General features: G+C 41.6%; 1 protein-coding gene across 1 annotated transcript; it reads right to left on the minus strand.

Annotated features, from left to right (window-relative positions):
- Nucleotides 1–9,899: 9,899 nt before the first annotated feature.
- Nucleotides 9,900–11,636, minus strand: LOC135706762 (uncharacterized). The gene is made up of 2 exons (XM_065228416.1): nt 10,155–11,636; nt 9,900–10,097 (listed from the first exon to the last, which is right to left on the minus strand). Exon 1 carries the CDS (start codon nt 11,633–11,635, stop codon nt 10,430–10,432), a length of 1,206 nt encoding a protein of 401 aa, XP_065084488.1. The 5' UTR covers nt 11,636; the 3' UTR covers nt 9,900–10,097; nt 10,155–10,429.
- Between the last annotated feature and the right edge of the window lie 11,238 nt (nt 11,637–22,874).

The raw sequence follows: 22,874 nt of genomic DNA on the forward strand, positions 1-22,874 counted from the left end.
AGTGGTCCAGGAGGGTGTTTTCAGGTAAATACTAAATGAACGGTATTCACTGACGCACAATCGCTGAGATGGTTAAATCAGGTGAGCGTGGAAGGAAATTCAGCCCGGTTAGTCCGCTGGGCGCTAAAACTGCAGCAATATGATTTCGAGCTAGAATATAGAAAAGGAAGTTTGAATATGCTTGCTGATGCACTTTCAAGAATCAATACAGTGGATGTACTGTCTATAGACGTGGAGTATGAAAAGCTGAAGAAGGATGTTGAAAACGAACCGCAGAAATTCAAGAACTTTCGAGTTGTCAGAGAAAAAGTTTACAAATACGTCTCGGAGATGGATCAGGCAGATCCACGATTCAAGTGGAAATACCATCCACATCGGGCAGAAAGAACTGCGATTATTGAAGCAGACCATAATCTAGCGCATTTAGGGACTCAAAAGACACTGAAAAAAATTCAGGAAAAATTCTACTGGCCCAGAATAAGCACAGAAATAAAAAGGTTTTGTTCAGCTTGTGAGGACTGCAAAACGTCAAAACACCCTACCGTGGAGGCACCATATTCGAAGCGGTTCCTAAATCGACGCACTCAATAATGTTCGACTATTTTCAATCATTGTTTTTGAAATGTTACTTCTGCAAATATTAGTTCCTGTGCTCTAGGGATGATGGTGTAACAAAGTTTTGAAAAATATCTTGTCAAAATCGAGATGCGATAAAAATTAGACGACTGCGTCATCATTAGGGACGCGTCAAATATGGTGCTGGCACGGTAATGTGAACCGAACTCCGACTATGGGAAAACAGAAAGTGGCTGATATGCCTTGGCAAATAATCTCGGTGGACTATATTGGACCGTTTCCGAGGTCAAAACAGGGAAATACAATGCTTCTGGTTGTCACAGACTTATTTTCAAAGTTCGTCGTAATTCAACCAATGAGAGAGGCAAAAACATTGGCCCTCGTCAAATTTATTGAAAATATGATTTTTCTCCAATTTTGCGTCCCGGAAATAATAATCTCAGACAACGGCCCACATTTTAAGTCCGCACTTTTTGCTTCATTGCTTAAACGGTACAAAGTACACCATTGGCGAAATGCAAGTTATCATCCTGCTAACAACCCTACAGAGCGGGTTAATAGGGTAATTAATTCAGCAATAAGAGCCTACCTGAAGGAGGATCAAACAGACTCGGACCTCAATATCCAGAAAAAAGCTTTAGCAATCCGTACTGCCACACACGAATCTACAGAATTTACACCATACTTTGTTAACTACGGTAGAAATTATATAAGTATGGGAGATGAATACCAGCGTATTAGGGATACAGGTGAAGATATAAGTGATCAGCCTGAAAAGAAAAATGAGGAGCTTAAGGAAATATTGACTAAAGTTAAGGAAAATTTGAAAAAAGCGTATCATCGATACGAAAAGTATTACAATCTGCGAGCAAATGATAATCTACCAGATTTTAAGGTTGGTGAAACAGTTTATAAAAAGAACTATTTCCAATCCAATAAACTAAAAAAATTCAATGCGAAGTTGGCAAAAACCTATTCATTGGCAAAAGTAATTGCAAAAATAGGCACAAACTGTTACGAATTAGAAGATGAAAAAGGAGTTAGGCTAGGAGTATTCAAAAGAGCAGACTTGATGAAGAAAAAAATAATCAATGAATGTAAAAGCTATGTAAGTGAAGTAGAAAACTTCACAAACTAGAACAAAATTAAAAAAAAACGCCATGCGGATAATTTAGTAGTACAGGTGTCACTGACTGTTGACCCTGCAAGGTGGGTTCATGCTTTAGAGTCTTACAGCCCTTTTGAAAACACTCCTGGAGTCCACAGCGGACGAAGAAGGGTGAGTACCATGGATAGCAGTGGGAGCCTGGTAGAGCCCAGATGATGATCAGGCTAAGACGTGAGAAGAAACCTTGTAGTGTTTAACAAGAAGTCACAGGTCAAAACTTTAGCCATATTTTAAAACGATTTTAGAACTAATTAGTAAGGCTAGAACATACAGGTAGATTGAAAAACACTAAAACGGTAGCATTGGTAGCCGTTTAGAGAGCTATGTAGAAGAACAAAGTCGATTCGGCACGAAAACACTACAGACAACTCGGTTTGTTTACGTTGCTCTACGGAGCGCACTAAAATATAAGCACTTTTTCTGCGCATTAGAAACAATACAAAAGAGTAGAATTAAGCACTGAAGTACGCGATTGAAGTATTTGCGAGTAGGGAATAGCACTTAGGGTAGATGTTCCGTAGGTCCGTTTAGTTTTCGCTTTTTCATACTCCACTTCCAAGCAAATAACACTACATAAGTAGGGGAATTTACGTATTCTCGGCAACCTAAGCAGCGACCTTCTTTCTATAGCCTTTTTCTCTAAGGAACGCACACATATGAAGTATTGGTTTGTTTACAATCTTTTGCTGCCAGCTGCTCTAACAATTTCAGTCGAAAGAATTGTCAAAAACTGTTTTGAAACGCTTTTACAAAGCTCCAGTCTTCTCTAGTGAGAGCGAGTATTGTCGGCAACCAGTTTTTCTTCGGCAATCGTTCCATTTGAACTGCATGTAAATCTGCTGTTCTATTATCGGCAACTCGAAATCAGCTACAATTTGTAGTGCGTGTGTTTCATTTCAAGAAAACCTTGCTAGATTGCTTTTTCTCAGTGGTAAAAATATAGTCAAATTGAAGCTGAAAGCATATAGAATCGTTTGCATGCATTCAGCGAAGTGTTTTCGTAAGAAAATCCAGTGAAAATAGTGTTTCAATTTGGGTTGCCGAAAATAGTCTGGTATGCCGAAGCCGTCATTTCTCCTACTTACTGGGTTTTCTCGTTCGAAAGCTCTGAAAAGTTCGTCGTTTTGCAATATTATCATCACCTAGAAATCCATAGAAACATGCCAAATAATTTCCATAGTACAGTTTGCAATAATTTATCGCCAACATAATCCTAAATTCACTTATTTTCATCAATATTTAAATAGTTTCACGAGAAAATTGCCGATCAGTTCACAACTTTCGTTTCAAACCATAACAAACATGACAGTAGAATGAACAGCAGAAAACGTCAACTTCGAATAAGTTCATCCGTTTCGCTGTCTATACAGTAGAGTCCGCGCTTAAAGACCACCTCGATTGGCTCGATTAGGCTGTCAGTTGCCGTTTGAACCCCTCGGAAGGCGGGGAGAAATTTTATTCCATTTGATGGGATGTCCGTCATTTAGTACGTGATTTTGGTTCGGTCAAACACTGGGTGCGATGGATGTCAACGTCGAGATGATTTCCACTGCCGCATCACAACTCAAGTCGTCCTTCAATCCAGGACCCGATGGCGTTCCATCCGTATTCCTGAAAAAGCATATCGCCAGCTTGCTGATGCCAATGCTTCACCTATTTCGATTGTCCATCTCGAGTGGTACATTTCCATCTTGTTGGAAATTCGCACATATGTTTCCTATCCACAAAAAGGGCAGCAAACGGGATGTGGACAATTATCGTGGAATTACGTCGTTGAGTGCAGTTTCGAAGTTATTCGAGTTAGTCATCATGGAGCCTCTACTCTCTCATTGTAAGCAGTATCTAAGTGGTGATCAACACGGCTTCACTTCCGGTCGTTCTACTTCCACAAATCTGCTGTGTTTGACATCGTATCTTACGGAAAGCATGGCAGAGAGGACTCAAACAGACGTCATATACACCGACTTGTCAGCTGTCTTCGATAAGCTAAACCATGCCATCGCGATTGCCAAGTTGCATAGACTTGGGGTCAGCGGCAACCTCTTGCGATGGTTTCGTTCATATCTCACTGATCGGCAACTGATGGTTGCCATTGGTGGCAACTGATGGTTGCCATTGGTTGGCCATATCCAGCTACGTCAGGAATACCTCAAGGAAGTCACCTGGGACCTTTGATATTCTTACTCTACTTCAATGACGTGAACTTGGGCCCTGTTCATTGCGGACACTTTACAAGGTAGAATTGATTGCAGTGCAATCTTGGGGCAAGTCAACATTAACGTTCAACCCCGTGCGCTACGTACTATGGCCACTTCAGCGCACAAGCTATGGCATGAACGGTGCAATAGGTGGGCTGCAACGAGTGTTCAATCGAGTCTCGGGCATCTTCGATTTCCATATGCCTCGACAGCTGCTACGAAGATACTTCTCATCGTTCTTTTCTGGCACAGTTAACCGTGAATGATTGTGTGCTTTATTTATGTATTTTATTCTTAGTTTTTATTTTTGATTTACCTATATAAGTTACTTAAATCATCATTGGGGCTATACACAGCCTGTTGATGCAGACAAATAAATAAATAAATAAATTATCGAAGTCAATAAAAAAAAGATAGGGTTTGTGTACAGCGCAAAACCGCATTATTGACGTAGGACACGATTATTGTTGTTGCTCCATTCAATAATATTCACTAGATTAATAACACCAAAACTTAATTCCCAAATCAACAATGTTTCAATTATTCAAATATTTGAAATTAGGTGACGCTCAGTCGGCAACGTCCGATTTTCTGATGCGGGAAGTAAACCCGTTGGTCCCCGGTCCATGAGTTAATTGGTCGATAGGTAGGGTCCAGGTGTAGGAGCTACCTTCTTGGTGTCGGTAGCATTGGTACTCAGTACGAAAAACATGATCGACAAAAAAAAAATCAATCGTAAGTTAAAATGCATTTCATATAACATTCCATTTTATAATACATTGCAGTGCATCTGACATCTTATAACATTTGTATATTGCATCTAATAGGTATTGTCCACCTGCACAACGTTTCCCAAGACACCAACCTTCTATCAAATCGTGATGCCATGTTAAGCAAGTAATTAGAGATCAAATGGCACACTCTCGCTACCTAGTGAGCGAGTTATGAACTGAGAATTCCACCATCCAATACGCTTTATCCATCTGAACAACTTTGACCAAGACATCAACCTTCTGTTTAGTTAACACGCAAAAAATTCGACACATTAATTAATTTTAAGTAAGTTATTACCTTATTGTTGGTAAAGCTTTTATCTATTTTTGGATTCCCCTTGTTTACTCCGAAAATAATTCATCCTATTCTACACATTTTTGGGTAATTTTGAACGGGCGTGTAAAAACTATAAGCCAAATCTAGATGAACATTTTAAAAGGCTTGATCTCCTTTGGTCGGTTCGCTTCACTGACTTTCTCTTGCGTTAATACATCCACAGATGAACTAACACAAAAAATTACAGGTGCGCTCTTTCATAACCTCACTATCGGCTATCTGCCTGATAGTCATAGCCAGGCATGGAAAATCATTTGCATTCATTTCGTGCATTGATTTACATTCATTTCTCCCTAACTTTTTTTTACTAACAGAATTCCGCAAAATGATATGTGGAGTTATTATAGGCTTTGTTATTAGCTACAACTTTTGTTAACAACTCAAATCCGTATCACTTATGCATGACGACCCAGAGCGAACAGAATGCACTACTGTTTTTCAGTGAATGTATTTTACATTCACTGAAAAACAGTATCAAGTTCTGCCCGCTCTAGTTCGTGATGCATATTAGATACAGATTTAAGCTACGGGCAAAAGTTGTAGTTAATAACAAAACCTACAAAAGCTCTTTACATCATTTTGCGGACTGCTGTTGATGAAAAAAGTTAGAATGTAAATGAATGCATGAAATGAATGTAAATGATTTTCCATGCCTGGTCATAGCAAAAGCGAGAGCAAGCGAGCACTGAATGGTTGATTATGGTTAAAATGTTTGATCAATTTTCAATAGTTTACTATTGGTAAACAACTATAATATTTACACCAAACGAATCTTACATCAAATTTTAATCAAGTGGTGTAATAAGATTCGAAATCCACCCAATAATTGGTCAAGTTATAAGCGTTCAAAACCTGACACTATTTCGTCACACTTTTTTTCGGTTTGCACCCCGGTTTATTCCACACAGACGTAGTTCATACGTCAATATTAACCATCAGCATAAACTACCTCTCACACTATTTCAAAGCAGTTATCTATGCATTTGGATTTAGTTGGTTCGGTGAGTATCAAAACTGACATTATGATCAGAACTATTCAAGACCTTCAATACCGCGGATCGTTAACCGAAAATAATCTGACGAAGGGAATTTCAATTGAATCTCTAGTATCCAGCCTTGTAGTATCGATACTCTCTAGTTTCGCCAGTTGTGAATCAGTCGAAGTTTTCATTATTCAGTATTTTACAGTATTATTATTCAGTATTACAGTATTTACAAGAAAACTGCACGCGCTGAACCTTAAGGGTTTCGAAGATGACGGAAAGTAAATGTATTTTCACAAGTATTGTAGGACTTTTATAAGTCATAATTATTTACAGGAATATACAGGAACATTTTTTTTTACGTCGAGCTTCAGGACAGTTAAATTTGTCATACAATAATCAACGAGTTCCCAATACGATCAGCCAATTCATTCAATTTGACCTGAATACGCTATCTGTTCGTTAAAGTCCGGGGTTTGAATCAGATGTAGCATTGAATGTTTTTTAAAGAAAGATGCCGAGAATTGTCGTTGGAAAGGTCGTTGTATTACTTCGGAAATTTGACGTACTTCCGGCCACGATGACCGTTGAAGTCACACCTATCTAAGGATTTCTGGAACTTCTACTCGAGCACTTTAACTTGAACCGTGGAAGAGGCGGGAGTGCGAGTAGTTAGTACTTAAGCGTACTTAGTGTCTCGATGTATTTTTCGTGCCTATAGAGTTCAACCGTTAGATCAGAAATTACGTGCGGCCAACTTTTTGTGTGTGCAAAGTGTGTAGACGGCTTTTTGAAGTTTGTAGATTGAAGTTTGCTAAATTAGGTCGTGCTCTCTAGACCCCGCGAGAGAATTCAGAAGGGAGACACCGTTATACTGTTCTCGGACAGAGCGTTGTTTGTTCATGTTCGACGATCCCCTCGTCGACATCTGCGCCTCCAGGTATCGGTGCTAGTTTCAGTACCAACTCGAAGGTTTCGATTGGGAATTTCTTCAGCACACCAGCCCGGGGTGTAATGTGTCACCATCGTTGAATAGGGTGCTACTTTGCCGACCTCACTCCGACAAAGAGATGCTACTTTGCCGATACTGTTGAAGCAGCGACGACAACGGACGGTACCGTGAGCAAACAAAACACATGAGCTCGAAGACAAATAACAGGATAGGCTATCAATCGCTAGAACTAGTTCAGAAAAAAACCGCATACACGATTGGGAAGAGATAGCAAACAAACAAACAAATAAAAAATGAACAATTTGGCCCTGACATAAATGTCGTTTTCGTAAAGTTAAAGCTTGACCCGTAATGTTAATTTTGGTTGGCTAGATTCTTCACATTTTGCGTTATTTTTTAGAATTTTTTGGTAGATGAATTTACTTCTAGGAAAACAATCTCCACATTCACGTGTCAGAATCGGTGAAGGAAATTCTGAAAGGGAAAGTTCCTCCAGTAATGATTTATTGTGAAAGGGGTTGTGGTGTTTCGGTAGAACGACGGGTAGCACCAACTTATACGCTTAAGACCGTTTGAAGCGGCCTTTGTCAGTGAGGATCTCAATCTCCCATTGGATTTCAGTTTGCTGAATCGCCCTCAAACTAAAATTCGGTCATTTCCATACATAAACCCGCCCTGAGGATGGGTTTTCTTGCCGGGCAAATCAAACCTTGACGAGTGGTCCTTTTCGGATGAGGTGCTCAAACCACTCGTTCTAGAGACATATTCAGTGGTCGAAATTTCGAGAGTCGTGCGTTACAATTTTCCTATATCATAGTCCAGAAAACATAAAAGAAGTTGGGAGTCCAAGTCAGAAAAATTGTGGGATTTCGATTAAGTTCCAAGAACTCTAGGACAAATGTGGAAACATAACGTTAGTTCCATTAACAGCAGAAAAATGCGGAGTATCAAGAATGAGAATTTCTAGGAATTTCCATGAATTTAAAAGAAGTTTCGAAAACTTGAGGGTAGTCTCGAAATATTCAAGAACGTCCAGAACTATGCGCAAGTTAAAAATATGTTTCAGATAAGTTCCGATAGCATCAGCGCAGTTCGAGTGATTTCAGGACATTTTCTAATCATTCAATGAAGATCAAAGTGCTTCATTAACTTCAGTAATGATACATAATCTTAACAGAAGTTGTCAACAATTAAGTTGAGTTAAAATATATTTAAGGAAGTTACGAAGTTTCGAACTGTTCTGAGAACTCAGACCATGATGAACCCCTGATAAATTTTGCGAACATTAGGGCAGTTCCATTGAATTGAAGAAACTGCTGGGAATCAAGAAATTTTAAAAAAATACTGAAGGCATCAAAGTTACATGAACAGACTGCGGAATAATAAAGGAACTTCGCCAAGGTAGACAACCCTATGTTCCAATCAAAGACGTGTTGGAAACCAGTTCTGATAAAAATCATTTCTTCTACACTCAACTTAGCTGAAAATGAAGACAACCTTTACAGATAGACCAACTATCTGGATGAATTTGAATTTTGACATAACAACATTCTCTTGATTAAGGTGAGGTGCTTAGACTAAGTGGAGCAAGACGCAACGAGAAACTGAAGACTATAGACTGCTCCAGAAAGTATAAGCATACTTTCAAAATAACAAAAAAGTCATGTTTTTTATGTTTTAATAATTTTATTTGGCAAATCATAGGGTAAATGTTGGCTTCGGCACCCATTGACTGTTTTCGGCAACCAAAATTTAAACGATAATTTCACTATGTTTTCCCATCAACACACTTCCCTGAATGTATTCAAACGATTCTTTAGTCTTTCAGCTTTAATCTGATTATATTTGTACGACCGAGCAATCCTATTATGCTAGATTTTTCTTCAAATGAAGTATACGCACTACAAAATGGGGCTGATTTCGAGTTGCCGATAATAGAACAGCTGGTTAACACGCAGTTCTAATGGGAAGGTTGCCGAAGAAAAAGAGGCTGCCGACAATAGTCACACTCACCTGAGAAGTTTGGAGCGTTGTAAAATCGCTTTCAAACCGGTTTGAAAAATTCTGTCGATTGGAATGGATAGAGAAGCAAGCAGCAGATGAATGTTAACAAACAGACACGTGATATATGTGCGTAACGCTGACAAAATGCTAATAGAAGTGCGGACGCTGCTTAGATTGACGAGAATACGTAAATTCCCCTATTTGTATTTGTATTTCAAATGATATTTTACTCTCGTTTAATCAACATATTTAATCATAGCCAAGACTCCTAACTTTTCCTCGAACATGACCCATTAGCTTCTGCACAGTAGTACCACAAACGAAGTGACAGACGGAGCGGCTCGAAAACTTTGGTGACTAACCTGCTATTTCAATTTTTCAGTGTACCACATGGCAACACCACTACTACTGGATTGTACCACATGGCAACACTACTACTGGATTGTACTAGCATTTTCATCAAATGTATTAGAATGTTTTGGTTCTATCTCTTTCACTCTACTCAAAACTGAAATGCATAAAAAAATTACAAAATGATACACTCTTTGCACACTGTCAAAGAATCATTATACACAAAATCAACTTTGTTCAAATCAAAACAAAAAAACTAACCCATCTGGTGGATGATGGCACAAGCTTCCAAGAAAATTCTATTACAGTGAACCACATTATTTTCTTGGCCAGTTAGTCGTCTGTCACTTCGTTTGTGGTGGTACTTCCCACCATTTAGACCACTTTTGGCCAATCTTTTTTAAATTTTTGGATGTCGTCCGCTGGTTTTATTAATTTTCGAAGTTTTGCTTTGGTTAAAGCCCAAAAAGTCTCGATTGGCCGTGCCTCCGAGCAGTTCGGCGGATTCATGTCTTTCGGCACGAAACATACATTTTGACTTTTGTACCATTGTTGTTACAGGAGCGGATTCAGTTTCGGATTCCTATGAGCAAACTCGTAATTTGTGTTGAGTAAGCTTTAAGCTGTAAATTTAATTATTGTTACTTTTTGTTTATAGGTTTTACAATTTTAGGTTATCTTACATTGATTTGTCCTTTACTTTAATTGATCCGTCGTGTTGTAACAATAGGTGTTTGTTCCAATTTGTGTTTATGCTAAATTGTACAAATTATGCGTATTATTTTTGTTTCTCAAATTAATTTAATACTTACAATAAATTCACGTAATCACGATATCCAGGATAACTAGCAAATATTTTATTTAATAGATACTTTAGCAATAATAAATTCTTCCTCCACCACTATTCTATTTTCTATGTTTTCTTTATAAAACAATTGAGCTGTCCTATTGAAGCAATTCTTTTATATATGCCCTACCGGAGTAAACCTTTTAAACGTCACTCATTTCACCTCCCTTTGTGAGGGTGGTACTGAACGAGCTCATCTGTGTTGCCAACATGCTCCCGCCTGTACTGCTTCAAGTGCCCTTAAGCTGTACCTCCTTTTCTGGTAACATCTAGGACAGCGAGCTTAGTCGCCGGTCGATGCATGATACCTGCAGAGGTCTGTACATCCGCGCTGCGAACTCTTCCATCACGTCCAGGATACACTCGAGTGATTCTGCCTCTTATCCAACTGTTCCTAACGCCCTCGTTTACAATGATGACCAGATCTCCGACGTTGATAGGTGTCGCCTCTCCAAACCATTTTGGCTGTCGGGAGATAACAGGCAGATATTCTCGAATCCATCGCATCCAAAACCTATCTAGCATAACCTGAACATGCTTCCAGTTTGATCGCAGTACCGCACACTCCTCAATTGGCCACACCGCTGGCTGGACCACGCCACTCGAACTCAACAATAGAAAGTGGTTCGGTGTTAAAGCTGCGCATTCCTCGCTGTCGATCGGTAGATAGGTTAAGGGACGCGAGTTCACTATAGATTCCACCTCCGCAAGAGCCGTTATAAAAGTCTCCTCATCCGGATTCCTCGGCAACTCCATGTGCGCTAGACCTGTCTTGACCGAGCGTACCAGCCTTTCCCATATTCCCCCCATATGTGGAGCGTACGGAGGGTTTAGCTTCCATTGGGTTTCTGCGTTTGTGAACGTCCCTGCTAGATCCCGATTTATGGCACCGATCTGCTGCCTTAACTCTGCGCTAGCCCCTTGGAAGTTGGTTCCTTGATCAGAGTAAATTTCCTGTGGTGCACCTCGGCGGGCGATGAATCTACGTATTGCCATCTTGCAGGATTCAGAAGACAGACTGTAGGCGACTTCCAAGTGGACTGCTCGAGTTCCTAAGCAGGTAAAGAGCGCTACCCACCGTTTGACTCCACCACGTCCAAAGCGAACAGTGATCGGCCCGAAATAGTCCAGTCCCGTAAAGGTGAAGGCCCTGACATACGGCGTGAGACGAGCAGAAGGCAGAGGAGCCATTGGTGGTACTTGTGGTTTGGATTTGTATACTCTGCACCAGTAGCAGCCACTTGCCACTTTCTTGACGGCTGTTCGCAGTTCGGAAATGTGAAACTTCTGCCGAATCTCGTTCACCACCGTTTCATTATTGGCGTGTCCGTACTTCCTGTGATACCAGTTGATCATTAGTTGAGTGACGTAGTGATCCTTAGGCAAAATCACGGGAAACTTGCTTTCGTACGACGCGCACTCCGCGGCAGCGATGCGGGATCCCATTCTCATGAATCCATATGAGTCCAGAAACGGGGATAATTTGAAGGCTCGACTGCTTTTCTGGATTTGTCTACGTTCTTCTGGCTGCACTTCATGATTTTTGTGAAGAATGCTGCATTCCTCCGGATACTCGCTCGCTTGGATCAGCTTATATACAGCTGACTCCGCTTGTTTCCACTCCTCGCTGTTCACACTACTCGGGGTTACTTCTCCGTCCTGTTTTGATCCGTCTCGACAAATATGCTTGCAGCCAAATCGTAGAACGAATGCCACTGTACGGGTCAACCTTTTCCACTTCGAGAAGCGTTCGAATTCGATGACCGACTGCGTCGATAGTTGCTGGTGCACATAAACCACCCTTAATTCTTCCGCTGTAGTCGGCTCGATCGCATCCTCTGGCCAGTCACACTCTGGTTTATACAGGAACTGTGGACCCTTGAACCACCTGCTGTGTTCATCGAAGCATGGGCCATGTCCCCATTTGGTGGCTTTCTCAGCAACGTTCATCCTGGTTGGAACCTTCCTCCAATCGCTGACTTCCGTTTCATCCAGGATCTCTGTTACCCGGAACGCTACAAACTGCTTATAGTTCCGCGGATCTGACCGTAGCCAGTTCAGAACCGTTGAAGAATCACTCCACAATACTTTGCGCTTGATCTGCAAACTGTGACTCGAAATGACAGACTTCATGAGCCGTGTTCCAATCACAGCTGCTTGCAGCTCTAACCGTGGTACTGACAGCAATTTGATCGGCGCTACCTTGGTTCTTGCACACACCAGACTACAGCGTACTTCTCCACTGTCCACAATCCGGAAGTAGGCTGCGGCAGCATATGCAGTGCTGCTAGCATCCACGAAAACGTGCAATTCAAGCGAATCGTAGGCTCCAGGATTGTATCCTGGAAAGTAGCATCTGGGTATCTTCACCATATCCAATGTTCCAAGTAGTTTGGCATACTGCTCCCATCGTGATATGATATTCGCAGGTAGTGGCTTGTCCCAGCCAATTCCGGATCTCCACACATCCTGGACTATCGTCTTCCCATGCACCACGAAAGGAGCGACCATCCCTAACGGATCAAAAATGCTCATGACTAAGCTCAGGAGCTGGCGTTTGGTTGGTACAACGGATCCATCCAGTAGACTTTTCAGATCATCTCGGAGAGTCATTGAGAATACGAAGACGTCCTATTGTGGTCGCCATACCATCCCTAAAACTCGCTCCAGGTTGCTGCCCTTGTCCATGGTGAAGCTCTTCACCGACTTCGTATTCTGCTCTCCAATCCGCTGGAGCACCTCAAGAGAGTTCGACATCCAATGCCGAATGAGGAATCCTGCCTTTTCGTGGACTTCCTTGAGGTCTAATGCCAGTTGAACTGCTTCTTCGACCGTATCGACGCTGTCAAGATAATCGTCCACATAATGGTTCTCCTTAATCGCCTCAGACGCCTCCGGGAACTCCGCAGCATATTCCTCCGCATTCAGGTTCTTCACAAATTGCGTTGAACTTGGAGAACATGTTGATCCGAAAATAGCGACATCCATGACGTATATTTGAACTGGATCCGATGGATTGTCCCGCCACAAGAACCACTGAGCTGTACGATCTTGCAGTCTGATGAGTACTTGATGGAACATTTCCATTATATCTCCGCTGATGGCGATCTCCTTCTGTCGATACCGGCACAAAACTGCTAGCAGAGATGTTAGTAGGTCCGGTCCTTTTAGAAGGACGGAGTTCAAGGAAACACCTTCTACTGATGCTGCGGCGTCCCAGACAACCCTGACTTTATCGGGTTTTTTGGGATTCACTACAACACCCAGGGGTAAAAACCACGTCCGCTTCGGATCCATCTCTTCTAGTTCACGTGGAGTTGCTTTGTGTGCGTACCCCTTGGATACGTAGTCCACAATTTGCTGCCTAACATTGGCGTATAATGCTGGTGATTTAAGCAGACGACGTTCTAAACACTTCAGTCTCCGCTCTGCCATGGGCCTGCTGTTGGGAAATTTGACGTTGTCGAACTTCCACAAAAGTCCGGTTTCGAATCTGCCAGTTTCAGTTCTGATCGTGGTTGCTTGAAGAATTTCTTGAGCTCGCTTGTCATCCGCTGATTCTCTAGCCTGTGTCACCGAAACACCAACACTTTCCATAGAGAAAAAACTCTTCACCAGCTCGTGCAATTCGTCATTACGTGATTTGGTACTAATATGAAGAACTCTATGCGATGAATTCCCAAATTCATTCCCCGAGCGACCATACAAAACCCAGCCCAGCCTACTTTTGGCGACTACTGGCTCGTGTTCGCGGCCTTCGCGCAACTTCAGCGTGGTCTTCAACCTTGTGTTGTCCAAACCAATCAGGATTCCTGGAACGGCGTCGTTGTAGCTTTGAACCGGAAGACCTCTCATATACGGATATTTGCCCTTAAGTTCTTCAAAGTGCATGGACTGTCGTGGTAGTTCTAGTCCATCGACGCTTTGAACTCTGCGTAGGGTGAACTGCTTGTCCGTGATCGATCCCGAAATGTCCAGTTGAATTTGCTGGGATTCTTCTTCCACACGCTTGACTCCATTGGTCCACTGCATGCAGAGCGGAGAAGTTGGACCTTGTACACCCAACTGCTCTGCCAAAGATCGTTCCATCAAAGTGGAATCTGAACCACCATCCAAGAAAGCGAATGTTTGTACCGATCGACCGTTGGCGTGAAGGACTACCGGGATGATACGAAACAGAACTTGGTGCTGTTGTTTATGAACAGAGATTACGCCAGAAACCGGAGCTGAACCCTCTGCTTTGGGTTCTCGTGGATCACCCGGATGGAGCAATCGGTGATGCCGTTGTTGACAGCCATTGACCCCGCAGTTTGATGCTTTGCACGGCCATTTACCATGCGGATACAAGCAGCGTCGACAGAGACTCACTTCTTGGGTTACCTTCCATTTGTCTTCTAACGTCTTCGACTTGAAGCTACAGCAATCCTTTGGTTTGTGCCCGGTTTTTTGACAAACAACACAAGGACGCTCGCTCCCCGTTTGGTTGGAAGGATCTGGTTTCTTGTTGGTTGCCTTGTCGTTCCGGATGTTCACCGTGTGTATCTCGGCTTTCCCTTTCAACTTTTCGGATTTGGTGGTGACTGGTGTAACACTACTAGCTGCCGTTACGATCACGTTCATGTAATCCGAAAATGTCCTCAAGTCCACGTTCTGCACTCGTTGCTTATGCATCGCCCAATCCAGCTTAATGTTGGCTGGAAGCTTTTCGACTAGCTCATCGATCAAGATCGGATTAGTCAAATGTACCTGTTGTCCAGTCGACACTAGATGCGTACAGAAATTGCGAACAGCCAGGCCGAAATTGATGATAGTCCCCAGTTTTTCTGGTCGCGGTGTCGGTGTTGCTCGCACCTCAGCCAGAAGAGAGTTGATGATTGCTTCCGGTCGTCCATACAGAACTCGCAACGTGTTGATTATCTCCGGAACGTTTGACGGATGAAGAAGAAAACTGCTCACTGCTTTCTTTGCGTCCCCTTTCAAGCTTCGTTGTTCTCTCAGGTTCTCCGAATCGTTGTACCCACACATCTGCGTGGACGTATCATAGCTGCTCCAGAACATCGGCCACTCTATTGGATCCCCAGTAAAACACGGAAGGTCTTTGGGAACAACGTGACGTGCTGCCAACTGCTGCGCATTCGGGCCGTACGATGGCTGAAACACCCCATACTGAAACTGTGGGTTTGGTACAGCTGGTATAGGTGTTTGATAACTCGAGACACTCACTACAGGAGGACGAAGTGGCGGTCGAGAATTACCCCATGTTTGCGAAAGCATTGGTACGGTTTGTGTGTGAGAAACAGCGAAAGGAGCATTTTGTGACACCAGAGGATTTGAAAAACTTAAAGGCTGGTTCCTATTTAAGAAATAGCTATCGGAATCTAAGTGCGAAACGTTTCTAGGTATTTCGGAGTGCCCTAACTGCCCTAGTGTTGGCTGGAAAGTATGTGATGGTTGGACATAGTTTTGATTGGTTGGTTCCACAGTTCTTCTTGCGAAAACTTCTGAGCTGGTAATACTCACCATGTTCGAAGTAGGTACTACATACGGATTGTACTGACCAACTCGAGGATCCATCCAATAACGTCTGTCTTCTCGTGGTTGATTGTGTCCGCCATGTGATACCGGTACAGTAATCTGAGGAAACATCGTACTGCCACCGACTATTGTTCCTAAATCCGGAACCAGCTGGTTGACTGCAGGTGGAATCAGATTGGTATTCGCCTGCCACGTTACTGTCGGCTGCACAGTTGGAATACTCGTCAGCGACACAGATGCTGCCCGGGGCGTTGATTGAAGCAATGTTGGAAGTGATAGGGCTGGATCTGCGACACTAGTGAAACCTCCCTGGTGTGCGGTCGCAATAGGTGAGATGACGTCATCAAAGTTTTTCGAAAACACACCTCCTTGTGTGCTAACCTGTTTCGATCCCGCTTCTTGGCTGGTAACTGCTGAAACTGGAACTACATTCGAGCTGTTTTGCGCTGTGCTTGCTACCGGCATCGATTTCGTTGGCACGATGTGGCCACCCGCTTGCGATGTGAGCCCAGTGGAAATAACTTTTCCAGATTTGGCACTCAGGATCACTTGGTGGTTTTCGATCCAGCATCGAACTTTATCGACGCTATCGGCTGCACTGTCACCGCTACACATACTCGCTCTTGAACTTGCCTTAGCATCCTCATCCAATCGCGCGTGAAGCAACTTGAATTTCCGTTCCAGAAACTCCTTCTCCAGTTTCATCAGATCCTCCATCATCTTTTCCCTCCTGTCCTTTTCTAATTGCAAAGCCTTCTCCTGCATCTCCTGGTCCTGTTTCGCCTTTTCCGCCATCAGCTTGGCTTGAAGTTCCTTTTCTTCGGCCAATTGCTGCATTTCCAAGTGAAGTTTTGCCTCTCTTGCACTTGCAGTCGTCGATGGTGTTGACCTTACCGAGGACGGTGCACGGGAACCCCTTGGCCGGCATAACACACATTGGTAGCTTTGATCATCAGCCTCGATGCTATCACCGACACCAGCGCACGAAAAGTAGTACCATCGGCTGCATCCATCGCACTGGACCATCTTGGCATCCGCCGTATTCGGTTGCTTGCATAAGATGCACTGAGAATCAGCAGGTGCTTCTTCCGGAATCGGTTGAATTCCTGGCATCTTTTTACGAGGTCGTAATTATTCTCAATAAAAATCAATCTTAAAGATTGTTGTTACAGGAGCGGATTCAGTTTCGGATTCCTATGAGCAAACTCGTAATTTGTGTTGAGTAAGCTTTAAGCTGTAAATTTAATTATTGTTACTTTTTGTTTATAGGTTTTACAATTTTAGGTTATCTTACATTGATTTGTCCTTTACTTTAATTGATCCGTCGTGTTGTAACAATAGGTGTTTGTTCCAATTTGTGTTTATGCTAAATTGTACAAATTATGCGTATTATTTTTGTTTCTCAAATTAATTTAATACTTACAATAAATTCACGTAATCACGATATCCAGGATAACTAGCAAATATTTTATTTAATAGATACTTTAGCAATAATAAATTCTTCCTCCACCACTATTCTATTTTCTATGTTTTCTTTATAAAACAATTGAGCTGTCCTATTGAAGCAATTCTTTTATATATGCCCTACCGGAGTAAACCTTTTAAACGTCACTCATTTCACCTCCCTTTGTGAGGGTGGTACTGAACGAGCTCATCTGTGTTGCCAACAACCATTCTAAAGTGTCCTTTGTGTAATGACATGACGCCAAATCAGGCCAAAATACTACTTGACCTTCGTGCTGCCTGATCATCGGCAACAATCGCTTCTGGAGACATTCCTTAACGTATTTCGGAGTGTTCAACGTCTCCGTTGTGATGTACGGACTAGATGTTTTACCACACTCGCATATTGCCTGCTAAACCATAACCTTCTTACCGAATTTCCGGCCACTCTTCGGCGCATCTTCAAACGTACACTGTTCTCTATATTTTTTAATCGCAGTTCGTACCGCTCCGACGCTTACACCCTTTTCTTTGACCAATTTTCTCAAGGAGAGTCCGCTCACAGTGCACCATTTGTGCACGAAACTTTTTCGTTGTTCCGGAGTAAGACCACGCATTTTGACAGGAAACACAAAACTGAGCACTTTTTCGATGCTATGTGTGAGAATTGAGCAAACAAAAGGACGCAGCCAAAACATGTTGAAATATTTCATTATATTCAAAGTGACCGTTAAAATAAGGTGTGCTTATACTTCACAGCTGCTCCCTTGTGGCACTCCGCATCGAGGAATTAATGGTGCCGATTTTTAACAACAGTCTATAGCAGATGTCAACAAAGTAAAAATACCAAGCAGTGCACAGCGATATTCGTAAGGAGGCAGCCATAATGTATCTGACCATGGTAAGCTACTCAGGGCACTTCTCACAAATTTACGCTGCACTGATTCTATTCGTGAACTCCACACAGCATTATAAGGCCTGTACTCCAAAAAAATGCACCAGACAAAAGTGTTCGCCAAAAATTTATTTTAAGTCGGATTTTCTTGAAACTTTCAGGGAATGAACTAGTACATATGGATTATGTTTTGGCATAATTACTTTATTCAATTTCCTTTCCATCGCTGAAAGCGCGCACCTTTCGCTTAAGACCCCTCATTAAATTTTGTGCAATGGTGGCGCCGACCTTTTTGGTCACTTTCATCCATTCTTTCTTCAACTCCAGCTCGTTCTTAAACACCTTGGATGATTTTCGAACTTTGGCCTTTATTATGGCCCAAAATCTTTCCACCGGACGAATCTCTGGTGAATTTGGGGGGTTGGCGGTTTTTGGTACAAAAATAACGTTATTGTCTCTGTACCAATCCAACGTCGATCGCGCGTAATGGCCTGATGCCAGGTACGGCCAAAATAATGGCTCGCCTCCGTGGGACCGCAGGAAGGGCAACAGACGCTTCTGGAGGCACTCGGACCTCACTAAAACTTAGTATTGTGCTTCTTCGACGAATGAATTGAAACGATACCTGATGAAAACACTTACGAAAGGGATTGTTCGGACTTCACAAATGGACCGATTGAGCCTTACCAACGAACTAACTTTATTTAACAATTCATTTTCCTTATATAGCTAATCTTAAACCTAAAAAGTTTAACAGGTAAAATCTAATGGGTGATCTAGTCCTTCGTATAATGTGTCGTAGGTAAATTCCTTGCTATCTTTTTCTATGGCACATTTCCATCTTCTGGGGTTTTTCCAACAATCTTTATTTACGACACATTTCCTTCTTCTAGGCAGGTAATCACTTCATTCTTTAAAAGTTACCAGGTAATGCGCATAGAGAAATATTTATTGCTTGCGCTTTTGTTGCCTGCGCCTAGCTGGTGATATGTTTATTATTTTTATTTCAAAGAGAGGTGAAAACAATAATCATTATTTTGAATAGAACTAATTAATTCGTCGCGTTCCCAACACTTTGCCTTCAGAGCCGCGTCGCGAATCGAAAGGTTCGGATTACGCTTGAAATAATCCAACACCTTCTGGGCCTTCACAGGGTCAACTGTCTCCGATTTTCTTCCACTTTCAGCCCGCCGCTCGGTCGTCTGGGACTCCTTAAACGATTTTACCACCCGAGACACAGTTGTATGGGTGATTCCCAGTTGTCTTCCGATCCATCTCATGGTCGCAGTCGGATTTTCCATGATAGCGCGCAAAATTTTCCGGCGATTTTCTTCTTGTTTCGATGACATCTCAACCGATCTGAACCGATTGTTATGAAATTTTGCACATGTAAACAATTCGCGCCAATCTAATTATACCCAGATTTTCATCAATTTTTACCAACGGATAAAAAAGTTACACACATCTGTGGTGCATGGTGCATTTTTTCGAGTACAAGTCTTATGGTGTCCAGACGGCAGAAGTAAATTCAAGAATAGATCTAACTAACGAGCAATACAATGATCGTAGACAGAGAGGGTCATCAAACTCACTAGCTATCTTGAATATAAATTCTAGTTGTCGATATGCTTGATCGACTATTTCCGAAAATTGCATTTTGTATGTGATTTGTCTACATTATGAACTCGATTCAGTACAGTACCATTGATAGTATAGTTATGTAGGATAGGTTTTTCATTCTTCGGAAGGATATGACGCAACATGTGCATACACTGATAGTGAGATGATTCAGCGCACACCAACTGACAAATAAATCTAGCTGTTGTTGCAATTTACGATAGTCATCACTGCTCCTTACAACTAAGTCGATTTTCACATTATCTGCGTCGAAGATCAAGCAGCAGTTTTTAAGGACGTGGGACACATCATTGATGAATAACGCGAACAACAGCGGCCCCAAGCTGCTCCCTTGTGGCACTCCGCATCGAGGAATTAATGGTGCCGATTTTTAACAAACAATTACTTAAATATGATCTCAGCCACTTACATATCTTCGAAGATGCTCCTAACCGCACCAGCTTGGCCAACAGGATAGCGTGATCAACTGTATCGATCGCAGTCTTTATTTTAGTGTACATACTGTCGACTTGACCTCCTTGATCCATTTCGTTGATACAAGACGACGTGTATTCACACAGATTAGTGATGACTGAACTTTGCAGGCTTCAAACATTACGTCGTTAATGGTAATCTCAAAACATTTTGATCCAGCATCATGGATCGAATACGTCGAAGGTACAGTAAACGAGAGTTATACCAAGCGGGTTTCTTCCGAGGTCTGGACAACGGAACATAGTGTGTGAAGTAATCGCGTAGTATTCCATTGAATCAGGCAACAGCATCATCTACGATGCTACGTGGACAAAAAGGGGACCAATCAACTTGCGAAAGCATAAAATTGAGTGCGTAGTAATCAACTTTACTAAAGTCACGATCATGTTCGTCAATGTCTTCAACGAATGGAGTTATCTTCAAAGAATACACCGTGAAAACGAGTGCTGTATGATGAAGGTCAGTATCGATAACTGACTCCGGGGCCTCGTCAACTGTGCTGAATTCTGTGATGAAATTATTCGAGAATATTAAATCAAGCGTTCTTTCCAAGTGATTGCGTATCACATTCAGCTGTCTTAATCCTCCAAATGCAAGACTGTTCAGAAGTGTGTGGCAAGCATAAGAGAAAAAACTCGATTCTAGAGAGTCGGCAAATGCATAAACGTTGTTTTCTGATTTCCTGACGATTCGAGGCTGGTTGAAGTCTCCGAATAGCATGAACCCATCATTGGTATTCATCATGCGGTTGATTTCGGAAACAACGTCTACGTGAGATTGGATGCATTCGAAATCAGTGGATTTTTCTGCCGGTATGTACGAAACACTAACAAAGATTGACTCTGTTTCGCATGAAATTTTTACCAAGATATTCTCCACGCTCGTACCCAAAGAGGTCTCCACTACCGTTGCTTCAAGTTTGCTTAAAATAGCTATTAAAACACCTCCACCGTGCGTTTTGGAACTGTTCAAAGCAGAATGGTTGGTTCGAAAAACGGAGAATCTGTCACCGAATAATTGACAGGAATAAACTCGGTCATCGATGCATGTTTCCGTGAATAAGAACACATCGTAACTGTTATCCTAAATTGCGAGAAAGCCGCCGTTGATTTTGGTTTTAGGCCCACGGACGTTTTGGGTAATCGAAACGTAGTTGAGACTTTGAAGGATCACACGCTTCATTAAGAAAAAAACATTAACTGATAGAGTTTTATCTCGCGGAGCTTAAGAAAAGTATGTGTTATTGTGTGTATGTGTATGTAGTAGGGTGCGGCTTATTTTTAGAATGTTCCCGAAACCTAAAATTCGTTAATTTTTCTGGTTCTTAATGGACTGTAAAGAGATGTCATCGAGTTTAAAGCAAAACTATTTTGATTTAGAGGTGACGCAAACGTCTTGTAGGTGGATTTTTTACCTTTAAGAAATGACTGTTACTAAAATCATCGTAACTTAATCATTTCTTAACCAATTTTGGATCAATTTGGAATGTTTTTTTCACAGTTACATTTCTAAAATATTTGTAGAATATAGTATCTGCCTAATTCTGCACAAACTATGAGCTTGACGTGGAGTTCACTTGTTTTGTACTAAGCTTAAAAATGAAATAAAAACAATATTCAATCGGTCATAACTTTGTCATACTTTGACAAAATTTTAATCTTGTGGAACAGTTTCTAAGGTGTGCTAAAAACTTTAAGAGAAAAGTTTGCCTCTGAATCAACATTTTGACAATGTTACGTTTGCCATAAGGTATTTTGCTTGCAGAGGTTTGCTGAAAAGAGTTTACACAAACAATACCTATGAATAACATTCTGACATTGTTGTGATTAAAAAGCAGTTTCTTTTACAAAATTTTTATGTAAAAATCAAGTTTAAGGCAGTAACTTTGCCAGTGTTAAATTTGAATCTGTTGGTATTTTCATAAAGATCAAATGCGTATTGAATACTTCAAGAACAATGTATACCTCGATAGAATCTAAACTTTTCCGGCTGGGTGTAGTTCAATGCGGTATGATTGTTTGGTTGAAAATAAATTAAACAGAGAATGTCCTGCGTAATCTAGTATTTATTTGCTGAAACACTTTGTGCATAGAGTACACTATTACATACAGAATTCTATGAACTAAACTAACATCAGTGCTAATTAAAAATACATCTACTAATACTACTTCATTTTGAAAATCTTTTCTCATGTTCTGCGAATCCCGTGCACATTTTCAGTGGTCTAATCGCACCCAAATATACCTTCAACACACATTTTGAAGATGAATGAGAATTATTTGAAATTATGGTTGCATGACATTTATTATTGTAGCGCGGAGGGGCTAACAAAATCGGGTCATTCCTATATCTCTGTTTGCCATGAACGATGTTTAACCCTACAGCTCCACATTTGATAGGAATGTCACCACAGAATACGAAATGTTAAGCAATCGATGGAAAGCTTCAACGGAAATTTCAAATATTCCAGCGCAAGTGAATGTGGTACTGTTCCGAAAATTGATTTTCATGATCATCAAGGCCGTACGCAATTGGACGTAGTCCGAGTGATGTTCCTTGGTATAAGGTATTTCCCCCATTAGATCAGTGATGATTAGCTCAATCCTCTCGATCTGTAACGAAAATATTCAATCAAATCAGTTCGATTCCCGCTCACAGATTGATCAACTGACGACATCCTGAAAAAATTCACCAAGTCGG

Source organism: Ochlerotatus camptorhynchus, unplaced genomic scaffold (assembly GCF_037179485.1).
Source record: "Ochlerotatus camptorhynchus isolate MF236.1 unplaced genomic scaffold, CSIRO-AGI_Acam_v1.1 ptg000290l, whole genome shotgun sequence".
Taxonomy (NCBI): Eukaryota; Metazoa; Arthropoda; class Insecta; order Diptera; family Culicidae; genus Ochlerotatus; species Ochlerotatus camptorhynchus.